The sequence below is a fragment of the Schistosoma mansoni genome, chromosome W (assembly GCF_000237925.1).
Source record: "Schistosoma mansoni strain Puerto Rico chromosome W, complete genome".
NCBI lineage: Eukaryota > Metazoa > Platyhelminthes > Trematoda > Strigeidida > Schistosomatidae > Schistosoma > Schistosoma mansoni.
In genome coordinates this window covers 39,435,905-39,452,539 of record NC_031502.1, presented here as the reverse complement: position 1 = coordinate 39,452,539, position 16,635 = coordinate 39,435,905, and the positions used below count along the sequence as shown (strand labels likewise).

Genomic DNA, 16,635 nt, shown 5'->3' with positions numbered 1-16,635 from the left:
GAGCTTTCAGGTTTTCCATGGTGGTCTAGCTTTAATCGGCTCATGAATTCAACTATTAAATTACAAATAGATAAATTAATTTAGGAAAAAAAGAATCAACTTTAAACGCAAAATATATATTAAATAAAGAATATTCAAACTGTAAAGACTAACCCACTCAAACCTCTTGGTGTAGTTGGGAAATTATTATTAATTAAATTCTGTATTGGAACCCATTCAGAACTACGATTTATTTTAGATATTGGCCATATTGCTAATAAATCTGGTTTGTTTGACATAAAATTTATGCCTAAACCTTTACGATCGTCTTCATTTGTAATCCCAATAGGATTAAATAAATTCTCCCATATTATATTTTGATATTGTACACAACGTGTAGTCCAATCCATTTCAGGTCTTGTAAATTGTTCAAGAAATGATAAACTAAGTGTACAATTAAAAAAAAGAAGATTGATTTTCATTGTAATTAAATAAGGTGGTCATTCACTTTCAAAGAATAATGTTAGACTGTTGGTTCTAACTAGAAATATTAACGATCTGTATGGTGATTAATTAATACATGTTTCCTGATTTTGTTGTATATCACCATCTGCACTTATCAAAGTATTATAGTTTGTGCAATGGATCCTGATCTGCTTACTGTTACGTCACCATTTGAATGTGACTATAGTTTTAAAAAGTCGTTCACAGAACCTTATAGAGTTTATATTTACCTGATAATTGATCATTATTTTGTGAGTCATTTCAAAATTGTATCGCTAATCTATTTTTAAAATGATTTATACACAAGTGATTCTACTCATCTTTACAAAATGACTGATAGTTGTCTTTTTGAACATTACACATTTATGACCTGAACAGTAACTTTGTTTTTGTGTTGTAGAGTTCTGCTATACGTAGTCATATTTAAAGAAGTTTTTTTATTACCATATCTGGGTAGTATATCACCACATAGCTCTGATAAAACTTAGTAGATCTCTTCCATATTAAATTTTCTATAATTTTCTTGTTATTTAACTGAGTTTATATCTTATCAGGTCGCATTTCTTATGTGTAATCTTTTTATTATTGGTACGGCCTTTAGTAATGTAGTACTGACCCTGAAAATTTCATCTCCTTATGCTAATAGGGTATGGCAACTTGCGCCGATGTACACATGTGCCAGGTTCTACGTTGTGTCTGGCTGACCTACTGATACCTCTTCAGACTGTTTATCTCAATTGCCTGGTGCATCAAGATCATCAAATGAATCAACCCTAACTTGAATGTATAATGATACAAAAGTAGATATGAACTACTCATTAAAACAGAATACAGAGCCACCGTCTACTATTATATATAACATATTATTAATACAAATGGATTGTGAGTATTATAGTTTTACAAAACAACACGTTTCCCATTGAGTCTACTTATGTTTACCCAAAGTTACGTATATTCACTTAAAGTTATAGTAAAAAATATTGTTCTGAAAAAAACGACTAAAATAAATGATGGAATACGATGTTTAACAATTTAGGATGATTGAGTTCAGTTGTTCTACGTCTTTCCTGATGTTTTAGTATAATTTGTTTCACAACGTGGATGTAATTATGCTAACTATTCAAAAATTTATATTACTAATCCTAACGAATAAAAACAAAGCACAGGTTGTAATTTACCTTAATATACATCCACTGTAAACATCTTCACCAAATCTAATAGGTTCTACTAATAGACCTCTTTCTTGTAAAACTGTCCCACATGAACCACCAGCAAGGATATTCCAAACTCCATTACTTATTTGTTGTTTTACACCTTTGATAGACAATTTCATATTTGATGTAGGCAACATAGTGGTTACAGAAGCAGTATTACCTAAATATCCAAGCGATGATAAATCAGTTATATTTATCTTAGCGCCTATTATTGGACGACCAATCAGATAGCCCGGATTTCCACTCATTGGAAAAACGTTGGATGCATTTGTCTACAAGTAATTATGAAATAATAAAGTTATTTAAATCATTGCTGTAAAATAGAAAAGGAGTTTATACTTTGAAATGATTCATTTTTTGTCTTAGAATTGCATGGAAAATATTTTACGCTAAATGTTATGAAAAAAAGGATTGAGAAACCGTTGATCCAGGATTTTCATTTATATTTACAAATTACTTCATGTAAGTTAGAAACCGGTTGTCTATTATTACAATTTTAAAGGGTATTAGTAAGCTAAAATCTGATATTTAATTTAAGTTCGCCTCACTGATTTCTACCGGCTGTTCATTATACAACCCTGATCATTCAATTAATCTCGTGAATTAGTTTCTGTTAACTATACACCCAACCATATACAGTCTCCTTTTCTTTTTAGGTCAAAAGAAAGTTTCAATTTCAATTGAGGGATCTTTTTTAACAGAGGGTTAAGTACAGTTTCGTGAGTTGTATAATTTGTTATTTCAATTCATGTAACTAACCTGGACAAATTCAACTTCGTATTTTTGTGTAAATGTTCCGGTGACATTTCCAATTAAAGCATAAATTTCAAACTGGCCAATTGTACCAATTACTTCATATGTTATTTTCAAATACACCTTTAGAGGTAAATAAAAAAACTAGTTAATTAGCATACGGTATTCCATACTTCATACTGAATGGATATAGTTTCAGTGATATTGATGTGAACGAAAACTCAGGTGAGTGAAACCAATTTATTGTTTAACGCAAAACTACAGAGTACTCTCATAAAGTATGAAAACGGTACATAAATACATTATTTGCACATCTTCCTTCACTTGTCTTTTACATGCTTCATGATTCTTTCAACTCTGTTGTCATTAAAATTTCTGTCTGTTTCCTTTCCACTTCTCTTCGATTCAATCTTATCCATCTTCTGCTTCAGGCATTCCACTTCTCACTGATGTGATAAGCCACTTATATCCGTCAACGTAGGTAGCATATACCACAATATTGGTCTAAAAAGTCGCTTCATTCAAACTGTTTTGTACCATGGACTGATGTCGATTTAGTAGTTATCAAAAGTCGCGTATCCCTGAACCATCAAAATACACTAATAGTCAACATTTTACAATTTAAGTCTTTTTGTGAAATATCAGGAACATAATTCATTGCCACAGATGAGCAATCAACTTCAACAATCACCTGGTTAGCGTCATTATTGTGACATGGTTTGGTTACTTCGAGTTGACTCCCTTGAGTTTACAGTAAGGAACTGTGATCCGTGGTGCTGAATCAGTAATGACGTAAGCATCCATCGGTAACACTGGATGATTATCGCAGGTTGTATTGCGAGTAGACTGGATTTGAAAAAGTTCAAGTGCCTAACCCAAACTCACTAATTTGGCGGCGTCATGTATTCTGTGAAAACCAAATATTATTATTATTATTATCAGAAGGGGGGTTTTGTGGAGATTTAGTATTTTCATAATTGAAAGCATGAGTCAATTGAAGCTAGACCACCAGGGAAAACCTAGAAGCCCTAGATAATAGGACGAAACGGCCGTCCAGTGCTTCCAGGTTTTCCATGGTGGTCTAGCTTCAATTGACTCACGCTTTCAACTATGACAAATATTATTAGTTTGAGTCGATGATTAAATAGCTGGTGGCTATCACTGTAAAGTTCCAGACCAACACAAACCATCTCTTAAGTGTTATTTGTGTCTTTAGTGACTATCCTAATGATATCATTATGTCAGTCAGTCAGCTACAACGTAGGACCAGGCACATATATGCATCGGTCCAAGTTGTCATACCTCAATTAGCACAACAAGATGAACACCAAATTCATAGAAGTAGTCAATTTAGTAGTGGTAATATATAAAAGAAAGATTCTATCTAAGGATATAGTACACGAAGAAAGAAAGATACGAAGCAATTTTAATCTCATAGTTCAAGGGAAAACAAAGAGTGTATACATCGACGCCATTATGATCAGCCATGTCACATAGAGTCTCCAACCACTGGTTACGATAGTCACGCGGACCCCAAACAAGTAGTTTGCATCTACCAACATGACTCAGACTAGAAGTTAGTGACTTCAAGCTCTGATGTCACATTTTGGTTTGGCCTCCCCTAACTTTCTTCCAACCATCGCCAATACTAGTCAGTATAGCGCGTCACGGTAATCGGTGTTCAGGCATATGCAACACGTAGCCCGACCATCTCAGTCGATGAAGATCTACAGCCTCATCGACTGATTTGTCATCATTCCCTAATACCCTGTGTCTAACCTCATTATTATTTACCCGGTGATACCAGAAGATGCAAGCAATATTTCTAAGGCATCTGTGATCAAATGCTAGTAATTTACGAGTATCTTCTACTCTCAACGGCCACGTTTCACAGCCGTAAAGTAGAACAGAGCGAACTGCTGCGCAGTATACTCATCCCTTAATTGATAGACGGATATCTCGTCTTCGCCATAGGTGATGTAAGTTAGCAAAAGTCAAACGATCTTTTTGAATCAGTGCTGAGATTTCATCAGACACCAACTCATTTGGACTGATCAGACTTCCAAGATAAATGAAGTTGTCCACGCGTTCGACTACTTCACTCCCTATCCTTAGTTCATGTGTTGACGCAGGCCAGTCCTGGAGTAACAATTTACATTTGGATGGGGAGAAACGCATCCCAAACAACCTGGCATTATTACTCAGTTCTAACAGAAGACTCTGCATTTTGTCAGCGTCTTCACCAAACAGGACTATGTCATCTTCGTATTCTAAGTCGATAAGTGAACCTCCTGGTAGAGATCAACTTCTGAAAATTCAGCCGACGAGAGTGTTATCTTCAGCAGTAGGTTTATGATGAATTTAAACAAAAATGGAGATAGTGGACAGCCTTGTCGGACACCACTCGAGGTTGTAAAATCAGATGACAGTTCGTCATAAGCTCTCACTCAAATGATAATGTTCGAATAAAGAGCCTTCACAAGGTTTATGTACTTCTCAGGTACACCTTTCAATGACAGACACTGCCACAGAGCCTCTCGGTCTACAGAGTCAAATGCTGCTTTTTAGTCAAGAAAAACTATCATTGTCGGGCGCCGATAAGCATGCCTGTGTTCTAAAACCTGACTAACGGTGTATATATGGTGGATTCGGCCACAATCAAGTCTGAAGCCAGTCCGTTTTTCTCGTGTTTGCAGTTCACGAGTCTTAGGTAGGTGCCCCATAATCATTGAGGCTAGTATTTTAAATGCCATATTAGTCAAACTAATCGCTCCATGGTTATCACACGATGATTTTGACCCCTTCTTATATATCGGGACAATCAGGGATTGCGACCAGTCGATCGGATTACATTCAGTTATCAAATTTTAGCTAAAATATTAGTCAACCTAGTCACTAAAACTGGACCACCATACTTAAAAATTTCGGAAGTTAATGCATGTGGACCAGCTGTTCTTCCTCGTTTTAGATCGGCTATAGCCTTTTGAATTTTAGCGAAAGTCGGGGGACCTAATTCAATGTTACACTCAGACTGTTTGGTAATGGTGGGTAACTGGAGAGTAGCTGAAGGCCAGCTAAACTGTTCTCTAAAGTGTTCCACTCATCGTTCTAAAAGTCTGGGCTGAGAGCAGATGAGAGTCTAGTCTTTTTTTCCGAGATTGTCTCGCTTACAATTGACTTCTTAATTTCGGTTCCTTTTATTAGTCTGAAGAGTTGTCTATGTTATTACGTTGTGAAAATGATCTAATGATATACACAATCAAAAAATCAAGATATACACCAAAAAGCCTCATCGTATGTACATACGAAGGTCGTATACACCGTTCAGTTATGTGAGTTGAATTTTGGGCTGAGACTGACAGAATATTTTTTCACATAAAACGACATAAAGAAAAAATCTGAAGGAAGCTAAATGCAGCTTCAAGAAAACATGGCATGTAAAGAACTTTTCTACAGTCGTTTTGAACAACAAGGTTCTTCTTCAAGGATTTTATCAAACTTTCAATAACGTGTTCTGATTGTGCAAATTAAGTAGTCTATGTATAGCAATGTCAAAACGAGTATTCTTAATACAGCTAAGTATTTGAGCCATAATGAACTGTATTATCAAGAATATGCTACCTAAAACTCGTCAATATATTGTAGCGAGGTGTGCTCGGTTGGAAAAACACTGTAGGATATTCAAAAACGATCCTGAATAAATTAGAATGACTCCACGTTAATTAATAACTCAGGAGAAACAGTGAAAATGTTACTATAATAATAATACTACTTACTGAAAATAAAAGTAGTAGATACTTTCACTTTTTACTCATGATAATTCGTAAAGGGACACTGATGATTGCCTCAAAATTCAACTGAATTTCACTGTTTCTTGTGGGGAAATGTGTAAATCAAATTTTAGGACATTTAAGGTCAACTGATTAAAGAATTACCAGACATATTTTGCAGTCACTAGTAAAGCTTTATGAACCTTATGTCTATGTCTGGTTGGATAAATATAAACTTAGTTCTACTCATATTTAGCGAAACCACTTATTGGTATGTGTCCTGGCGTACCGATGTGTTTTGACACTAAGTTTACGAAGTGGAAATCATAGGCTATTAGATGATGAGGTGAGACTTTATTTACTTTAAAATTTGGCGTATTCTGCTAAGTGGACTGTTGGGGCGATCAGTATGAACCACTCAGTCCTTTTTCCCTTGTAATTTTAGGTTAGTTAAAAATGTAAAACAAGTGTTATGTTTTGTCTAAGTAAAAATCTTTGGCCCCTACATGCCAGCTTTTTGCCATGGCACTTTGACAACTTAGCAAGTCAATAAGTAACTGGGGAGTTACGACAGTCTTCATCATCAAATCTTGTTATTTGATGGAGTTCAATCGTACTTTAGCATAAAACCAATCGTTGGTACCAAGTTTTCTACTTTTGAGATTATAGTACAAATTTATGTCAAGCGTCTATTTCAATTCCCAGTTTTCACTTATATGTAACTCGCTATTATTTGTTCCTATTCATTCAATATTCTCAACTTGTATTACTAGCTTTATTTTACTTTCCTTATCTAATTTAAAGTTTTGTCTATTGTACGCCTGCTCAATTCAATCAATTTAACATGTGTTACATTTCAACTAACAGTACAACTAAGCTTTTTTTCAATGATTATCGAAAAATTCTATCCGAATTCACATTGAATCACACTATAAACAGAATTTCTTCCTCAAGTGTGTGATTTATTGACATCAATACAATAAAGCCGAGATAGAATCTGTCATCCTTTTCAAAACCGGTCATTTTGTGACAGTAGTTTGACTTAGTATCAAACTACTAATACTTTAAATAGTGATTTATTTACCGTGAATATAATTTAAAGAAATAGTAGCATATTAACTTCCAAGTATATGGTATATAAACTCCAAACCCTCATTGATTTTTGAAATTTTACTTGGTCAAACTGGGTGAACAAAGACTAAACATTTCTTTTTCGAAATAAAGTTTAAAATTTGGAAAAAATTCTGGAAATAGAAAGCAGAAAAATAAAATTGATTACCGATACTGGTACATTTGAGCAAATAGTTTCATTTGAACTACTGATAATAATGCTTGGTGTTGTTGTTGGACATAAAATCGGTAAGTTAGTGTATTGTTCGTAACAAATAACGACAGGTACGATGTCTTCACGATTGACTCCATTTAATTTCATGTTTTTTAGCATTTTGGAATTCTTGACCGTCAGAAAAACGTCACCCAAGCGGTTACATTTAACATTATTCGTCCTAAAATTATTCGTTGTTTCAATTTCTACTACATTCCATCCACAGTAACTAACAAATGATTGACCAAAGCCTATAATTAAAATACGGCAAAAAATGTTTTGGACCGGTTTCTTTTACTTTGTCAGTAAGGGGAGATATACACATTTAAAATAATAACCAATGTGAATGAAACGTTTTGAATGGCACTTGTCTTTGGTGTTGAAACTTTTGTTTAGTGGTCAGTAAAAGTGACCAACTAACGAGTGTCATTGATTTCAACCATTTTATTTCATTGAGGAAAAATTCGATTACCAGATGTAAATAGAAATTTTGCCAAATAATTACAGATATTCATTCTTCTGTGTCGTGATCCGTTAAAAAATGAAACACTTTGTGACTAACCAGCAATGGTAGACGTTTAGATAATAGGTAGTATGGGGACAGCTCCCGGCGAACTAAAGTAAGCTTTAAGAAGCTCCGAAGGAGCCAAAGACATTCTATCTAATCACTATTTGAAAAAAACACTTCAGAATCTCGATGTGTAGCTCCTCGAATAAACAAATGCTAAAAACCACTGCATGAGGATTGTATGGTTTTAATGGTTATTTTTTTTACTAAACACTATAAAGACCGGTGTTTTGTACCGTACTTGACTGGTTGGGGTAAAGTTTCTTTCCACCCGTCTTCTGTCGTCTAACTTCCAACTTGGAGGGTTCAAGCGTTCAAGCGCTCAAGTTGTACGCGATATGGCAAAATTCGAGTTCTAGATATAACAGATCGCTTTCATTTATAATTGACGGGACCAGTTACTTTGAAAATTATGTATGGAATCATATTGAACAAGAATTCACCCAAAAAATCTCTAATAAAGTGCCCCACTAAAATTTAAAAACTGCATCTGAATTTACTAATTTGCCACTATATATATATATATATATAAAGCTGGTAAATTATTTATGTGCTTAAAAATCCATTAAGTTTAACTAAATCATTTTTTATCGACAGTCAAATGATAAAAATGTAAGATTTTGTTAGGAACTTGATGTGCATCATTATACTTTTAGATAACCCCCAAATGTTCCTGATAACAAAGTAAACAACTTAACTGCACATGCTATAGCCGTATAAATAACTAATTGGTTTTTAAACATGTTCAATGCAGAAAATAGCTGTGAACTTTTGTGCATTAATGTGATGTAACACTGATAATGTGTAAGACATCTGGACAAAAGTAAAATAAAACTAACTAGGTGTAAAGCAGCCTTGATTTATGAAAATGAATGTAGTTCATACACACCAGACATTTTCAAATTTTGGTTCAACAACAATAGAAAATAAGGAAAGACTGAGATATTAAAACCTAACTTGAATGTCACGAACAGAAGCTAATCTATAAACAATAGAAATTTTCATGGTTATCATGAAGTTTTCTTAAGAATGAGTAAAGTTAATCGTCTTTAAAAGTTTATTTTCATTTCACTTCTGACAGAATAAATTCCTGACTAAAGTCTTTATAAATAAAAGTAACATCTTTTTAATATCTCAATGAGAAGGAAGATTAGATTTCCTGGTATTTCGTGGCTCAGTGTAAGCCACTTCTCCTCAGAAGAAATAACCAAATTAAAATTAGTCCAAGTTTAAATAGTACAAAGGAACAAAATAAGAATATTAGATGAGATCAGTCCAAAACAGGTCTGAACAAGCCCCTTTTTGGACCCTTCTCAGTAAAGGTGGGTAGTTTAAATTTTATAAATGATTTAAAGGAATCCTACAATAGTTTTGACACTGATTTTTATTCTAACAAACATCTGGTACCATCTAAAGCTACTTAGCTATACGACTTTAGTGGCCCTAACTTGGGTGTTGTGAAGGATTCGGAGATATCAGTTCGATAGTCTTCTTTTATACCACAACATAGTATCTTAAGCAAGCCACCTCTCTACTTTTTCAACTAAGTGATGCACAACCTGGAAATTGCTGTTATGACATTTTTAAAACGTGTTTAAATCACTAAAACCAAAGTTTTAAGATAGTGACATCAGTTGGATTATCGTAACTGTGTTTTAAAAAATACACTACTGAACCTCCGTATTACTGACACGGTGTAGTAATCGCTGAAAAAAAGAGAGAGAGCTAAACATGCTGATTGACGGGAGATGTCCTAAGTTATCCTGACTTTGTCTATCTATCCGTACAATTAAGTAAGGTTTTTAGCAGTTCGAATCGCGTCAGTCATGAAATAAAACCAACTTTCATTTGGTGGCTACACTAACAAAACGTAAATATTTGAGCAATATGACCACTGTGATTCCAGTCATAGTGAAATAACTGTCGTATATGGATTTGACACAAAGAGTAACGAAATATCTGACCAACTTACTCACAGAAACCATTTCACATGAGATTTGCTTTGGTTGAGGAATAAGAAGTAGCCCAACCTCGTTGACTCCATAGCTTATATGTATTGGAACACCTATCTGGATTTGTAGATAGAGACTTTTAGACCTTGAAGCAATTATTCTAGCCTACCGAATACAGAACTGGATCATCTGAATAACTTGGAGTGTTTTCCACCCCAATGGCATTTTTCAATGTGTAATTGACATTTTCTAAACTATAAATGGTTTTTTAATAAATTGAACTACTGTTTATAGAATAAATACATAGTGGATGATCAGAATCATCTGAAATCAAGTACTTGCAAAGTTGTAAGGAATCTCTAAATATACTAGATAATATTACCACAATTTCATACCTTCTGAACGTTTCTTTACAGTTTTTGAACAGTCCAAACTGCCGAAAACTGCAGTCACTGTCACAACAACATCCACTTTCACAATAGTTTTTTATAATGTTACAATTACACGGGGAATCTTTGAAAATATCTTAGTACGCTGCATACCTTCACTATTCAAAAGCGTTGATACAGATAAAAATGTCAAGAGCTTGAACATCATATTTACACTATCGTTCTATGGTAGATTTGAGTTCAGTTCAACCATACGAAGTGTTCTGGGCTGATACGGAGAACAGTGTGTGTAAGAGTCTGCAAGGAAAAAGAACAAGAGGAAAAGCCATCTGACGACTCAGTAAGGAAATAAGGTTTGCAAAGGAAAACAGTCGATAACAGTCAGTAATACCATGGTTGTAAGATTAAGACAATTTGACAATTGATTTCGAATTCGTTACAACTCATATTTCTATAGGTGAGACATAACAACAAAAACAATTAAGTCAACAAAACAAACTGAACATTCAAAATGTTCAAATGGTTGTGGACGGAACACAAGAAGCTTTTGTTTAACGGGCTTCCGTGTCTAGTAGCAGTGGATCATCAATACCTCCAGGCGGGAATCTAGGTATTCCAACGATAATAGAGCAAAAAAAAGAAATTGGTAAATCATAATTAGATATTATCCTTAGTCCTTAAGAATAGATCAAGTTTCCTCTTGAAGGACTCCTGAGAAGTCGTTTGGAATAGCTCAGTCGGCAGCGAATTCTAGCATTTGACTACTCTTAAAGAGTAGAAGTTGTGTCTACAGTCTATTCTGCTATGTTGGGTCTCCAGTTTCTGGGTGTTACCCCTTAGGTTAGTATTGTGAATAAGCTTAAGTAGATGTTTTGTGGAATGTTCAGAAGTGTTAGGGATACTGTAAGCCATAAGAAGGTCACCTCTAAGATGCCTATACTCTAACGAGTAAAGGTCGAGTTGTTGGAGGCGCTCTTCATAAGGTGTGAATTTGAGTCCCCCTAGATTTGACATATTGAATCCCTATCAGAAACTCACCAACCCCTACAACCCCACACTCACACTTGACAGAAACGGTAAGAGTATATATGAGGTGGCCAAGCCTGCATCGTGGGGGATGTCATCTCCATCAAGTGTTTCTGTGCTAAGCATTATAGATTTTATCCAATGGTTTGACGGCTGATCTACATCTCAGTTATTGTATGTCCTGGCTCAACGATCATGTGGTTAGGGACCCAAGTTCACCACAAGTACATCGAACCTCGTCAAGGTCAAGTAGAACTGACGCGGGTCGATCAATTCCGTACCATCGACAGGTGCGTGAGCTTTATATTTGTTGTATGCAGTCGTTACTGTAGCGGCAACTCGTGGATATCACGTGAGCTAGCATGTGAAACTATTCCTGTCCAATTCAAGTAGACGACAACCACTAATAACGACTATCTAGGAAATATTTTCATTTTTCCGAGGGGCCTGTGAGGTCGATAGCAAGGCTCCACTATACCATAGTAACCTGTCTGAATCCGTCTAACTAACAGCTTATCTCTATTACACAATATCGCGATGTAAAATCAAAATTAAATGTAGCCAGAAAGGGATTGTAGCTGTAAGTAATTCCCCAAAATCAATAGCTCATCAAGTGTTCGACATTGGATGCTGACCACATTGTTTTAAGTGGACTTGTTTAACTGAAGGCTTTCGGTCATGCATCCGCACCAGATCACGTTACGACCTAGAGTGAGACACAGCTCCTACGTTCACTAGCCAGATTAGAGTAAACGCTTCTCGATATATCGATTACGTATCAAATATATCTTTCCGATCTCTTCGCATCTGACTTCTGATTTTAACTGGTTGGGGAACGCTTCAAATAAAGAAGGTGTTACTGGTTGCTAGTTGCCAAACTACAACACAAGTCGTATCTTCAAGATGAATGGTTGTCGCACTTAGTGTCAATGACTGTCCCGCATATGTAGTGAAAAGATTTAAAAGCTGAACAAAATTCATTGCAAATTACTGAGTTTGAATTTCGGAAATACCTCCGAAATTGAGTGAACGTTGTGTATGTGTAAAATACAGGTTTTACGATGCACTAAAGGTTGTTGTTATCAGTTTCGAATAATATTTCCCTGTTTATCAAACCTCCTTTCTAATAAATCTTTAGGAGCAGACCTCCATAGTAAATGATTTTTCGAGTCTTCAACTTTGATGCTGACTTCATTGGTTTTACGGGACACAAACTCAGCTGAAAGCATTCTACCAAACATCTGGACAGGTTCACATTTAGGTACGCCGTATTGTCCATTGCTTACGACGACTAGCCAGCTAGAATTGCACACACCTCGACACGTCGACCGCAACCGAAATATGTCGTCGCATCCTTTCCCAATGAACATTTGGCTTAACTGGTTCTCGTGATCCTTGTATAGAAATGAGTTCGAACAACGGTGTCGTTATGTGTTGCATCCAAGAGAAGATTTGTAGCCAGGTTGTTTTAGTCCCCGACAGCTCAATTCAAAAGACAGCTAATTTGTGATCAGTCTGTTTATACATTTTTGGAAATGCTGTCCAAAAATGCAAGGAAAAGTAGCATAAGCTGGGAATGCTCTGTTTATCAAAAAAATATATAATCTTTTCCCTAACTATAACTTCTAGGACAACGAAAACTATCCCTACAATCTGAGATCAATAATGAACTCACCAAATCACCTAATAACTGTCCTCCGCCAAGTTAAAATACGAACCTATAAACATACAAGGGACTAGTGGCAGAAGCATTCAACAACTAAAGCAAACTCAGAAATAGGTTGGCAAACAAGAAAACTGAATGAAAAAAATACCAAGGCTTTGTGCGGGAACCAAATCTAAACACAACAATGAAGAAATCGCACTTGACTTTCCTTTCATCATGCATTAGTACCAGTCCAGGTGTGAATTGTACAAATTGTCCAAAGTCCAGTGATCTGCCATGCAAGGTGGGAAGGGTTCGGAGCGATAGCTGATTTGGCCAGGGCTAAGTGAACTTTTACTAGCCCAACAAGTTTATTAATTATTTGTTGGCCGGGATTATCAAATTAGTTTTAATTACAGTTGAGTCGGTCGAATTATATACAAATGCGTATTTTTTCGATTAGCAGTCTATCTTAGAAGAGGATATTAGTCTTCATATTTTATGCAACAATATCACCAGTGTTACAAACCGGAATCGCCTGCGGCATGATGCCTCTGTACGCATTTATTTCTTAGGTTCTATATTTGTGATGGGCGATTAAAAGTGTAGGGTAACATTTGCCGTTTGTTATTTAGTCAAATGTCCTTCGGATGGTAATAATCAATAAAATTATTGGGAGAGATTCCAATAGCTTCATGGTACGTGACGTGTGACTATGTTCTACCAATGACTGCCCACAGGAGCCTATCCGGGGATACTGTCGTTCACAAAGCTTGGTAAATGTTAAAGGTTCGTCATGCGGTTAGGAAACCCATCCTTAGGAAAACAACATTGTTAAACAAACACTCAGCAGAAAAATGTACATTGGCCATTCAAACACTCCCATAGGAGTTGAAAGGTTTTCCTTCATTTGGAGGAGTTATGATGCCTCATGGTGAAACTCCAGACACCTCAGAAGTCACGGGGTCAATACCCCTTCTGGAAACCAGGGCAGCCATCAATATATGTATACGGGAGACTGGAAAGACCAGCCAAATGACATTAAAAATGTAAAGTTATGACCTAGCTCTACATGGAGTAAGTGAAATCCATTGAATATGAGCTGGATTGGAAAAACTAACTTGCTGTAAAGAGCCGTTGTATTATGTTTACGAAGAACAAAATGCCTTGCAAACTAGACGAGTTGCACTGATGCTTCTTAAGAAGCACGTAAAGCACTTATAGCGTGGGAATTTCATGCATCCAGGATCATCAAAGCATACTTCAAAACGAATAAGGGAGGATTGCAATGAATGTCATCCGATGCAACGCACCCACTAATGATATTAACGAAAACGACAAAGACCAGTTTTGTGAGAGGCTTCCTTCAGTGGACCATAGAAACATGGACTGGGAGAAATGAATGAAAATGATGAGAGACTGGCGAATCCATATGCTTTCAACAAAATGGTTTTTTTTATAGTTAAGATCATGAGTCAATTGAGGCTAGACCACCATCGAAAACCTGGAAGCACTGGACGGCCGTTTCGTTCTATTATGGGACTCCTCAGTAGTGCGCATCCACGAACCCGCTCTCGCGAGATTCGAACCCAGGACCTACCAGTCTCGAGCCGGAGCCCTTAACCGATAGACCACTGAGCTGGCATCCATAACTCATGATCTTAACTATAAAATTACTAAATCTCCACAAAAACCCCCCTTGTGAAAATGGTTTTTGCTGACATCTTTTATCCAACATACACATACACAAAGCGATATTGGTTTGGTCTAACTACACTGAGGAGAACCATATTGACCACATCTGGATCAATAAGCAATTCATAAAGTCCATAGAAGATGTAAGATGAAGGAGAGGAGTTGACGTGATCCAGATCACCGACTGGTGGTAGTCAAGATAATATAGCAACCATCCTACAATCAATTTCGATTATAGCCAATTTTGGTTAAGCCCTTTTTATAACTTACTTAACAGACATCGTCATTTGGATAGTAACAATTTGCATATTCTTTGTACTGCTATACCATTAGAGCACATGACACTCTATCCGAAATGTTGACTGCTTAAATATCATTTGATGACTCATACTCCTCCCCATATGTGTACGCACGCAAATATTATTATCAGCCTTTGTCTTGCTTTGCTGTGCCCTTATCAAATCTGACTATAAATTGCCTATGTAATTGCTTGCTATTCGCTCGCTTGCTCCTCGTTCGTTTCCTTCGCTTGTTCGCCTGTTCACTCGCTCTCTCGCTTGCCGCTCACTCGCTCGTTGATATTCGCTCAGATGTTGTTAACTTTCTAACCTGAGTTATTCGACAATAAACTGTAGCTGCTGCTATCCTTCGTCTTCTGATTTTACGCACCGTTATGTTTAGAATTATAACGGTTATCGAAGTAAACGATTAACAAATCGCGGCACTACAATAAAACTAATGCTAAAAAAGCATCGGACAACTATATAGATGGAGTGAGACAGGTTTTATTTAGCTGTGCTCGAGCAGAGGAGTTCAATTTGGAGGGACTGTCAGGGCACTCTCCAAGTCACAACTCCATCAGTACTCTTATTTTTTTTACTAATCATTCAATCGGCAAACAGTTATGAATTTCATGTAGCAAGATGGCTCAGTAGAATATCAAAGTCGGTATAAGGTTAAAATATAGGTATATTAAATTAGAAATTGTGATCTCCACCAACGAACCACCAACCAGAAGTATTGGGAGTTAGACAACGCATTAATCAGTGACACCTTTATGATTAAAGTGTGCCAAACTAGTCAAATTCAGAAGTCAGAAGCGAAGAGACTCGAAGATATACTTGATAGAACATCGACTAATCGAGAAGTGACTAGCTGTTGTAGGAAATGTGTGGCACGACGTGACCACTCGTTATCTGATGCGGGTGTGTGACAGAGAGCCTTGGGCTAAGTGATTCCAGTAAAAGTAATGAAGTTAACTCCAAATGTCGAAGACTTACAGAACTATTGGTTTTTGGGATTTATTTACGGCTACAGTTCAAAGTCCCATCATTGCCTACACTAACCTATGTTATCCAGTATAAATAACCGTCCAAACGAAAGTCGAATCCGACCACACTGCCCATTTATTCAAAGAACTACATCACAAAAGTTATGATTCCACTCATTATTAATAATTTCACTAGGTCGGTGGCACTAACTTGAAACGAGGGATTTACATGTATTTAGAATACGCAAAGGATTCTTTCGAAGGAGTTTCTAGGTCGCGTGCTCTATTTTCGGTTTTTGAAATAGATTGAAACCATAATTTGTTTTACTGTATAAACTGATGACCATGTAGATCGATTGGTAAAGCAGTAAGTCACGTAGGTTATTCGGGACATGGGTCGGTTGGGAGTTTGGTATGCTCAATCATTTATTTTCAGTTACACCACTTATTACAAATCTAGTTCGGCAGTCTGGACTGTAGGGATTCTCAATTATTCTAGTTAATGTATTCCAGTCTAAATTCTATACAACCCACAGAACCAAAACT

General features: G+C 36.2%; 1 protein-coding gene and 1 non-coding gene across 2 annotated transcripts; both read right to left on the bottom strand.

The window, feature by feature from the left end:
* Positions 1-1,603: 1,603 nt before the first annotated feature.
* Positions 1,604-10,751, bottom strand: Smp_135220 (hypothetical protein; the record flags this gene model as incomplete). Its single annotated transcript, XM_018789659.1, has 9 exons — positions 10,607-10,751; positions 10,460-10,577; positions 10,350-10,423; positions 10,234-10,313; positions 10,085-10,181; positions 7,500-7,795; positions 2,457-2,573; positions 1,662-1,969; positions 1,604-1,625 (listed from the first exon to the last, which is right to left on the bottom strand). Exons 1-9 carry the CDS (start codon positions 10,659-10,661, stop codon positions 1,604-1,606), a joined length of 1,167 nt encoding a protein of 388 aa, XP_018655080.1. The 5' UTR covers positions 10,662-10,751.
* Positions 10,752-14,692: 3,941 nt separating this feature from the next.
* On the bottom strand, positions 14,693-14,764 carry Smp_tRNA_00526_Pseudo_CGA.1.1. The gene has a single exon. It is a non-coding gene (tRNA).
* Between the last annotated feature and the right edge of the window lie 1,871 nt (positions 14,765-16,635).